The sequence below is a fragment of the Triticum aestivum genome, chromosome 6A (genome assembly GCF_018294505.1).
Source record: "Triticum aestivum cultivar Chinese Spring chromosome 6A, IWGSC CS RefSeq v2.1, whole genome shotgun sequence".
Classification (NCBI taxonomy): Eukaryota; Viridiplantae; Streptophyta; class Magnoliopsida; order Poales; family Poaceae; genus Triticum; species Triticum aestivum.
The window spans coordinates 588,949,321-588,960,143 of record NC_057809.1 but is presented as its reverse complement, the minus strand read 5'-3'; the positions used below and the strand labels follow the sequence as shown (position 1 = coordinate 588,960,143).

Genomic DNA, 10,823 nt, shown 5'->3' with positions numbered 1-10,823 from the left:
GCAAGAAATGTAAGCAGTTCAAGATTATGTGGGAAAGAGACCCAACACTTCCTGAAATTATTCAGAGAGCATGGGATGCAGCTGGTCTAACTTGTGACCTGGGGGACATTGGTGAAGCGTTGGGAAGCACTATGAACTCACTGCATAAGTGGAGTAATAAGAAATTTGGCAATATTAAACAAGAGCTGCAAAAATGTCGTAATCAGCTTGATGAGCTGATGCATATGAATGCAGATAGGCAGGAAATAAGGCGAGTGGAAGATAGAATGAACGAACTGATTTATAAAGAAGAAATGTTATGGCTTCAGCGATCTAAGATTACTTGGTTGAAAGAAGGGGACCGAAACACGAAGTACTTCCAGAGGAAAGCTGTATGGAGGGCTAGGAAGAATAAAATTCGCAAGTTAACAAATGAGGATGGTAACATGGTGCAAGATGAGGAAATCATGCAATCTATGGCTACAAAATATTTTAAGAAAATGTTCACATCTGATGAAACTCTAGATGCCGCCCCGGTGGTGGACCTTTTTGAGCCATGTATCTTAAGTGATATGAATGAAAGTTTATGTAAAGAATTTTCAGAGAAGGAAATCTCCGATGCTCTCTTTCAAATTGGCCCTCTTAAAGTTCCGGGGCCGGATGGGTTTCCTGCAAGATTTTCTCAGCGTCACTGGGGCATTCTTAAAGAGAAAATTATTCCCGCTATTAAAGAGTTTTTCAGATCAGGTATCATGCCAGCTGGTGCTAATACAACTTCTATTGTACCCATCCCAAAAATAGACAACCCAAGCAAACTCTCTGATTTTAGACCAATAAGTCTTTGTAATGTGGTTTATAAGGTTGTGTCTAAATGCTTGGTGAACAGACTTCGGCCTCTATTAGATGATATTATTTCTCCTAATCAGAGTGCCTTTGTTCCTGGGAGGATGATCACGGACAATGCTTTGGTGGCCTTTGAGTGTATTCATCACATTAAACAGGAAAAAGACCCCACAAAAAGCTATTGTGTTTATAAATTGGATCTTTCCAAGGCGTATGATAGAGTGGATTGGGTCTTCTTGAGGCAAGTGATGCAAAAGTTAGGGTTCTCTCATCGATGGATTGGCTGGATAATGTCTTGTGTCACGTCGGTGAGATATGCGGTTAAATTAAATGGAACTCTCTTGGATTCATTTGCACCGTCGCGAGGGCTACGGCAAGGTGACCCGTTATCTCCTTCTTTGTTCTTATTTGTGGCTGATGGCCTGTCTACTTTGTTGTCCAGAAGTGCTGATGTGGGGGTTCTATCCCCTATTAAGGTGTGTCGAAGGGCTCCTGGCATTTCACATCTATAGTTTGCCGATGACACATTATTATTTTTTAAAGCTACCAGTGACCAGGCTCAACTAGTGAAGAGTGTCCTCAACTCGTATGCTGAAGCTACTGGTCAATTTATAAATCCCTTGAAGTGCTCCTTGTTCTTTGGTAGCTGTTGCCCGCAACAAATTCAAGAGGAGGTCAGGTCAATCCTTGGCGTTACTTCACTTTATTTTAAAGAAAAGTATCTTGGGTTACCAACTCCGGATGGCCGTATGTCTCATGGGAAATTTCAAAACTTGCAAGCTCGCTTAGCAAAGCGTATGTTAGTTTGGGATGATGGTTTGCTTTCCCAGCCAGCGAGGGAAGTGTTAATAAATTCAATTGCACAAGCGCTACCCACTTATATTATGGGTGTCTTCAAATTCCGTTTTCTTATGTGATGATCTGACTAGGATGGTTAAGAACTACTATTGGGGTTCGACCAAGGGTAAACGAAAGACACATTGGAGATCATGGGAGAAGCTTCCAAAACCAAAATCGAGAGGTGGTTTGGGCTTTCGAGATTTTCGGGTTTTTAACCAAGCTCTTCTTGCCCGACAAACATGGAGGCTTATTACGAGACCTAATAGCCTATGTGATCAACTTCTAAAAGCAAGGTACTATCTGAATGGTCGACTGGAGGACACAGTGTTTACGGGCAATGCCTCGTCGTCTTGGCAGGCGATTTCATATGGTCTGGATCTATTGAAAAAAGGCCTAATCTGGCGTGTGGCAAATGGGCAGAGTATTAGAATTTGGAGGGACTCCTGGATTCCAAGGCCAACTTCGTATAAGTTTGTTTCTCCTAAGAGGCGGTGCCGACTTCGGTTTGTTTCAGAGATGATTGACCATTTTGGTAGATGGGATATGAACATTCTACGTCAGTACTTCCTTCATATGGATATAGTAGAGATACTGAAGATTCGGCCTGCTACACGCCTGATGGCTGATCACCTGGCATGGGCTCCTGAAAAAAGTGGCGAGTTCTCGGTTCGTAGTGCTTATATGCTTGCTATGGAAGAATACTGGATGGAGAACTCTTCGTCTACAAGCTCTGCCCCTGATGGCAAAAGGGATCTTTGGAGTTTAATTTGGAAAAGCAATGTACCTCCTAGTGTTCAGACCTTTGCATGGCGTTTGTGTGATGATTCACTGCCGACCTGGAGAAATAAGATGAAAAGGAAGCTAGAAGTGACGGACCAGTGCCCCGTTTGTGGCATTGAACCTGAAGATAATTTTCATCCATTTGTTCAATGTCGTATGGCACGGCTGCTCTAGAATTATATGTCTGAATTTTGGAAGCTTCCACAACTTGATGCAATTACAAATACGGGAAGGGATTGGTTGCTAATCCTTGTGGGTGGTCTGGATAAGGACACTATTGATATGATTCTGATGCTTCTTTGGCGGATATGGTTCGTTCGTAATGAGATTGTCCATGATAAAATCCCTCCACCACTGGATGTGTCTTGCCGATTCTTAATCAGCTATCTGAGCTCTTTGGTTCAGGTCAAATACTTTCCGAATGAGAACTATGTGAAGGGGAAGTTCAGTCTAGACAGAAATTCAAAACTGCAACCAACTTCAGTATCTCTTGAGGCACCCAGTAGGCGATGGAATCCCCCTGATCCAGGTTGGTTTAAGCTAAACACAGATGGCTCTTTTACTACTGATGGGGTTGCAAGTACAGGCATGATTTTACAAGACCAACAAGGGAAAATCATCTTCACCTCTTGCCGATGTCTGGACGGATGCTCAACTGCACTAGAAGCAGAACTGATGGCAGCCAGGGAAGGTTTGGCGTTGTCCCTGAATTGGTGCGATGGCCCCATTCATCTAGAAGTGGATTGTTTGGAGATGGTGAATATGTTAAAGAAGAGGAAACAAGATCTTTCTGGACACATGACTATAGTGGAGGAGATCAAAGCTCTCTTGAGCACACGTGAGACTTGCATTACTAATGTAAAGCGAGACCAGAACTATATTAGTCACTTCTTAGCTAGTTATGCTAGGCGTAGCAATCGTACTGCAGTTTGGCTTTGTTCTGGCCCGGAGAACCTCGAGAACTTGTGTCTCGCTGATTGTACCGTGGGGGTTGAGTAATACAAGTTCCATTCACAAAAAAGAGAGGAGGAGCATGCCGACAGGATATCCTTGATGCCATGGATTCGATCTGCCGCAAATGTTGACGAGGCCAGCCCCTCTGGCACGGGGGTAATCAACATCTCCTCCGATGAGAGTAGATTTTATCTATACTAGTTGACCCGTTGCGCCAAATGGCGCAGAGACCCACTAAAGCCATGTTGTCGATGAAAATAGTTTCATTTTGCAAGAACCTATTCGATATCGATAGTAGAGAGCTCATTTTTTAAATTGTATAACATGTACAGACCAGCTAAGGAAGCATGGTTTTAGTTGAAAATATGGTTATCATGGACCCGTCGTGACCAATGGCTCAGAGGCACGCTCAATTCATGTGCACGATGAAAAAAAATCATGATTGGTCCCCTTTAATAAGAAACATGTTGGATTGTTGTCTACGATGAGATGTATGTACACATTTTAATTTCATAGCACAAAATACTTGCTACCATGTTCGCAGAGACCCATTTGAAATCATGTACGCAAATGACGCAGAGACCCACTAACATGTGTGCTTTAAAAAAACATGTATCAATAGACTTGTTCATGGGCAGGCATATATGCCAACTTTAACTTCATAAGCAAGTACTGTGAACAAAATTACCCATTGCGCCAAATGACACAAGGTTCCAGTTCAAACCCAGAGTTATCCGCAAAATAGTGTTTTCCAATGTAGCAATTGTTTGTATCTTCATAATGCTTAAAGGTATGAATGATTCTTTTAAAATATGCAATGTCATTTTCAGCCTACTAATATCAAGATGTAATTAGGCAAGAGAAAGAATGATTGTAATTATCTTCCTTATTCAAAAGTTGAGAACTTGAAGCAAAATGAAACTACAGCCCAATTTAACAAAGAACTTAAAGCCATTATTTTTCTCAACTTAGGCGTATATGATCTGAATAGAGAATTATTTGCATATCAAAGCCTTTATTTGGTGATAAAGTTTCTCCCCTATGTAACGTATCCTTCACAATGTTAACATGGATAAGTAATACTCCCTCCATCACAAAATATATGACATTTTTGCATGCTATCATTTACATGAAGGATCTCCCAGAACCTATGGAATAAAATTGGGTACAGAACCTTTTTTTAGAGCAAGAGTGCCATCGCCAAAAAGGGCACAGAGACCCATTGAATCCATAGAAAATTCATAGTTTAGTTGTGGGCAAGCTCCATATGTACATTGAAAAGAAAATTCATAGTTTAGTTGTGGGCAAGCACATATGGTAACAAATTTAACCCCTCTTAACGAAAAAAAGAACAAAGGTTTGTTGTCTACAATAAGAATGTTGGCTTCCTGTCTACAATAAGACATATAATAACATTACTCATTGTGCCAAATGGGGCAAGGTCCCATTTCAAATCAAGAGTTATGTGAAAATAAATAAATGCTTGATAATTTGGCAATGATATCCTTTTAATAATCAAAATTACAAGAAACATAGCCTCAAACTATGTAATAGCAAAATGCGGGTATTCTCTCTATACAATTTTGCTATGTTAGCTGGAACTTAGGAATCCATGACACACTTTGTCCTTGATGCGTTGTTGGTAAACTCTAAAAGTGCAAACATGAAATGACAAATCAATTCTGGATTCTCGTGTAAGGTGGTTTATTGGAGTAGCAAGCTTTCTCCAGGGCACCACAGACAACTTGAATATTCTAGATGTGTTTTCCAAGTTGTAGAATCCGCATCAGGTAATCATGTGAGTCTATATAACCTGTAGGCAACATTCATCAACAAAGGTACCTAGTGAGAGATAACAAAAGAAATACTTTCAACCAAGTCTAGAGGAACACATAGTATGCCCAGGAACTTTTCACTGAAGTAACAATGCAATTATTCATAGCATGTTTGTTCTAGAACCTAGCTATTCTTTCGGCAATTGCGGAGACATAATTATAGGAAAAGGGATACACTCCTACTCAACCTCAGGAAAGAACGATCAGTGTTATTCAGCGTTTAGCCTTTGTACAGTAATAACATGTGCGTATTCATCCTATTTTTCTTCTACCTTACCAAATAAACTGGCCTCAATCTTACATAAATTATTTTTTAATCTAGTCAGCTGCTCAAATGTATGAACTAAAATTTAAGTTTCCAGCAATATAGAGGTCATCTTAAAAACATCAGCATACTAAATGAGGATGGAAACAACAACACACAACCCGCTCACACAACCAAAAAGTAAGCAGCGCATGATAAAGGAACACACAAATGCAACACTGAGTAAGTCCGAATGAGAGGACGACCAATCAGTCAAAACATATATATATATAGGATGCACTGAAATCGGTAAACTATTATTAAGCAAAAAGAGTTGTCTAAATTTCGGAAAAAATGACAACAACATGAACATGTACAATTCTAAGAGAAATGAAAACCCAATTTCTCGTACTTTTTTAACTTTTGGCCATGGGCATGTTTTTCATGCATTCAGCAACACTAAGAGACAAATACGTGAGCGCACATGCTTTGGTATTACGAAACTACTCATTTCGGTTATAGACAATGGTATTAGGAAACTACAATCATTTCGGTTATACACAATGCAGACCATAAGTTGGCAACTATACTTGCAAAGAAAGACAAAATTTAAAATGTGGAGAACAAAGTAAAGAGGTAATACATGGTATTGCAAGCAAGAAAGCAGGAAGTAGTGCTACTAATTCAGCTTATATACATAGCAAATGTAGCTTATGTAGAGCAGTGGTGAATCCATTATGAACAATAATTTAGATTTATGCATATAGTAATGCCAATGTTTGACAAAATACGTAATTCATACGATTTCCCTCCCCAACTATTATAGATGAGCATACTCCTACATAGGATTATTTACAAATTATCTAAATTAGATCCACAGTAATAAAACCTAGAAGCAACCTCGGCAACAAAGAAGATATTAGAAATACAGACTGCAAGTTAAACAAAGCCAGGCGCATCAAATTTTACATCTAGTTCTGAAATTTTTATCATTCCATATTACTCCAGATAGTTAGTTATTTTAGACAAACTAACTCTGCTAATGGATTAAAAAACACATAACATTTTCACAAAAGAATATAAGGTTAGTGGTTTAAACATTTACTTCCTCAAATATCCAATACTAATTGCTCCAAACGACAAGTGCTATCTTTCAATCCCCCCTTCCTAGTCAAGTGGTAGACCATCACACTGGAACTGCTATAGGGCTTATAGCCTCATGCTAAAGACAAGCAAAAATTGTTCTTAGTAAATTCTCAGCAAAAAACTGTGACATGCCGCCTGGGCACTTCTAATGAGGGGCGGGGTCCAAACCCCAGGCCCCAATTCCATTTCTGAAATTGAGTTCAGTATCATCTCGTCATCCTCATGAGCACTCCTGTCCAGGTACATAAAGAAGGAAAACAATGTCACTTACATTAGGAAATACCTACAGGATCCATGTGTAGAGGTAGTGAGGCACTTGAAATTGTCCCAAAAGACATATCTTGAAGAGCGGCAAGAAGCGGTTGTTTTTCAAGATCAAAGGGCCAAACATAGAACTACACATGCAGCAAAAACTACACTCCCATGTATTGCCAACACTGCACATACATAGCTAAAATAACTAATCTGGACGAGTCTATCATATGGCCGTAATAATATAAGGATTCATGAGAGTTAAAGATATTTATACCTTTCAAAAATATAGGCGCCAGGTAGCTAAGAAAAAACTAAAATGTTGCACGCCATGATGCCTCTACTCCCTCGAAAAATGGATGGTGTACCATGAAATTCAAGATAATGTCCAATTAACTTTTGTTAAAATCATGATTGTGTTTCTTTAGTTGTTCTGAGCATACTAAAACAAGATAAATTTTGCAGACAAACTTTGACACCTGAAGGCCTACACATGAGCTTGTCAAGTCCACTTGGTAAGCTGGAAAGTTCTTACAAATGCTGAACTATTCATCAAATTGCATCTCTCCTATTCTACTCAAATAATATTTTATATATATCATTGGTTTAAGAAGCTAGGCACCCAATTGGCCCCTACTGTATCCTTTTGTGTATACCATTGGTCTATTTTATTTTAGATCATTATCACCATTAATACTTGCTCCAAACATCACAACTGAAAATGAAGAAATCGGAGAAAATCAGAGAAGGGCGACCTCACTGTCCATGGCTAAGCAAACTTGTTAGGGAAAAGCGTTGTTGGCGCTAAAAATTGAGGCGGCTGAGCCATGGCATGGTTCATTTGATGGTTGGGTTTGAGGGGCATGGCACGCAGGAGACGGCATGGTACAGTAAGGCACCTGCAGGGTTGGGAGCAGGCCGCACTGTCAACCACACTCTGAGTCTTGGTTGCTCGATCCATCCCATTTGTGGTCGTCGGTACTGATAGAAAGCTAGATAAAAATTGTGAACAAAAATAAGTAAAAGCCCCACTTATGGACAAAGTAAAATAAGCACCTCTGCTACTGTAATGTACATCCATGCAACCCAAACTCTAAGAAATACTCATACCAACACTGATTAACAGTTCTTGAAAGAACATTCCATATTTTTAAACAACGACAGTCCATTAAATATTAATGATATCTAGAAGTTGTAAGCCCATGATACTCCTACTATCTCACTACTAACTATATCCGAGCATTTATTCATAGATCATGCATAGTCATACTATTTTATGTACAGAACCATGCTATATCTTTGTTAAATCAATGCCAATGCATTCACATGCACAAGTCTGAACTAAACAACATATATGATGCATGAATTAAATGTAAACCAGCAAAGCCCCATGTGAAAGAAAACACTGAATTTGTAGCTTGATGTGTGAGAGAATTAACTGACCAATAGTTCTGTACATTCAGCAAGATATAGATGACAGCGTTCGGGAATATTTGTATGCTTTTTCTACCTGTGAAATATTTGTATTGTTTGACCATGATGTATTTTGTCTAAGTAGACAATGATATACTGAACTTACTGACAAGTGTCAAATTCTTGGTTTATTAGACATCTAACTAAGGAATACACAGGGACAGTTCAGAACATTACCACTGCAATGCGCATGTTTTGCATTTAGACAACAAGTGCGGATCATCAGTCCCAACACCAGGACGCTCGATTTCGCACGGGTCTCCTTTTCCTTATCTAAATCCCGTCCGAAGCTTCCCTACAGAGAAAGAAAGAGCATCACTGCTGTAGCTACCCATGGTACTATATATAGATGGATGGAAGCAAGACTAAAAATAAAAATAATAGAGCAGATAGTTTATTTAGTATAACACTTTTTTTCTTTTTGAAGGATTTAGAACAGCAGTTAGGGCCAATGGAACTCCATTTTGCAGATCAGGTGTTTGAGCTGATATACCAAGTTAAACTATCCATGTTTAGGGTCATCCCATCAGGGCATTTGAAAAACTGCTATGAAGAAGAGTTAACTTCTTTAATCAACCTTGTAGAGTGATGTATTTATCAAGGAACGGAACAACATTCAGAGCTGTATGAATATGCAGAAAACTACACAAATACACAAGCAATCAAGTTGTTGTAAAGCAAAACTCGGATTGGGAAAGACAAGTTCAATGATTATCTAAAGTTACAGGAGTTTAGTTATCTACCCAAAAGAGTGAATTAATATGCAGTATAAAGACAAACTTATGGATAGGAAGGCCCATCTTGAAAATCCTACAATTGAAAGGAGGGAAACACATCAAGCAAAGGAACAAAAACCTCCTTTATAAAGGGGACAGGAGCTCTAGGACAAATTGATCCCTTTCTTGACAAGGAAAGAGCAAGGTACCAAACAAACTAAGAATGGCAACAAAAAATCTTTCTATGACTCTAGTCAGGTCAGAGAGCATCTCCTGAGCAGGAACAATAATCCCATTTGCAGTAACTTATCCGAGGCACACAACAAATTTAAAAGCTTAAAAAATTCTATATGGAAGCCTAGCTAGATCTGAGCATTTGGTAGACAGTAATAAACAAAAAAAATTGCTCATAGACTGGAACCAACAGCACAACCGGAAGGGTGAAGAAGCTCACCCAACAACACAACCGGAGCATAGACTGGGCCCTATCACCCTGCATCCCCGGAGCCTCCGCTAGCACACTCATTTTCGCCTGGGTCTCATGTACAGCAGTCAACTCTCCCTGATACAATGAAATTTGGTTAGCTTCAGCACGCCACTTGTATGCTGAGCACTAACGCAAATACACATAATTAAAGGCACAACAATATCCAAAGATGTAGATATAGCTAATTAGTAAGCGGGAACAGAAGGGTCATTTCTGAACGAAGCTGAAGCTGGACAACACAACATACTGATAGGCACGTAGATCTGGGTGAGAGCAGTTACCTTGTTGTGCTCCGCGACGAGCCACGACTCGAATGCCGAGAAGAGCAGCGATATTGCAATGCCTCCAAGCACACGGCCAATCATCAGAATCATGTACTGCGGCGAGTGCTTCATGATGCAGCTGATGATGTAGGTGATGCAGTAGGTGATGCACGCCCTCTTACTTCCCCTGCGAACGACCACCCAAACCCTCATCAGCCATCGGGGCATACCGACGAAATCAACGCAACTCCGCCAAGGAAGGAAGGGGCAACCACGCACTGCTTGTCGGCGAGCGACCCGACGATGGTGCCGAAGAGCATGGAGGAGCCGAAGCCGGCGATGAAGAGGCGGCCGATGTCGCCCTTGTCGAACCCGTACTGGCTGTAGAGGTAGTACACGTAGGGCCCCTGCAACCCTGCTGCGCCTCCACCCCGACCCGGCCGCCAGCATGGGGCCCAAGTGACGGGAGATGGTCTGCCGTGATGACGAATGAGGGAGGATGGAGGAGGAGGGAGGAGGGGGGAGGCCAGAGGTGCGGGGAAGGAGAGGAGGCGGCAGAGGCGAGTGGGGGGAAGGGGGCGGCGGCATGGGGGAGGATAGGAGCGAGCGTGGAGGAGAACGAGGCGGAGTGGGCACGAAAAGGGTTGGCGGCTAGGGTTTCTACGCGCGTGCGCACGCCGTGCGGCCGCCCGCACCCAAAAAACTGGCACCCAGCCAATCCGATCTAGCGCGAGGGCCAGAAGTCATTCCCCGGCCAGGATCTACCGCACGGTGAAAATGCACAAGTCAATCCGCAGCGAAGATCCAACGAGCAGGAACCAAAAAAAGACCACGCTGACCACAATCGAACGGCCATCGAAGGAAGTGATCGGGGGAGCCCTGACTATGCGAGTTGGCTAGCCTCTATTTTGTTTTAAATGTATTGATGTTTTTGCTAGTTCAATGTCAATGCGGTAGTAATGTAATAGGTAATGAGTTGTACTAGTATTCTATATTTGATGTTAAATTAGT

The 10,823-nt window shown here is 41.1% G+C and overlaps 1 protein-coding gene across 1 annotated transcript; it reads right to left on the bottom strand.

The window, feature by feature from the left end:
* Nucleotides 1-4,401: 4,401 nt before the first annotated feature.
* On the bottom strand, nt 4,402-10,446 carry LOC123128744 (uncharacterized). Its single transcript, XM_044548834.1, has 6 exons — nt 10,092-10,446; nt 9,831-9,999; nt 9,517-9,624; nt 8,524-8,641; nt 7,773-7,865; nt 4,402-6,853 (listed from the first exon to the last, which is right to left on the bottom strand). Exons 1-6 carry the CDS (start codon nt 10,130-10,132, stop codon nt 6,828-6,830), a joined length of 555 nt encoding a protein of 184 aa, XP_044404769.1. The 5' UTR covers nt 10,133-10,446; the 3' UTR covers nt 4,402-6,827.
* Between the last annotated feature and the right edge of the window lie 377 nt (nt 10,447-10,823).

Bases quoted from the DNA above. Each gene is read 5' to 3' on its own strand.
- LOC123128744 (XM_044548834.1), bottom strand. From the start codon at position 10,132: ATGCTCTTCGGCACCATCGTCGGGTCGCTCGCCGACAAGCA. The intron at 10,000-10,091 runs GTGCGTGGTTGC...GGTCGTTCGCAG, and splicing joins GGGTCGCTCGCCGACAAGCA to GGGAAGTAAGAGGGCGTGCA. The intron at 9,625-9,830 runs GTAACTGCTCTC...TCATTGTATCAG, and splicing joins TCGTCGCGGAGCACAACAAG to GGAGAGTTGACTGCTGTACA.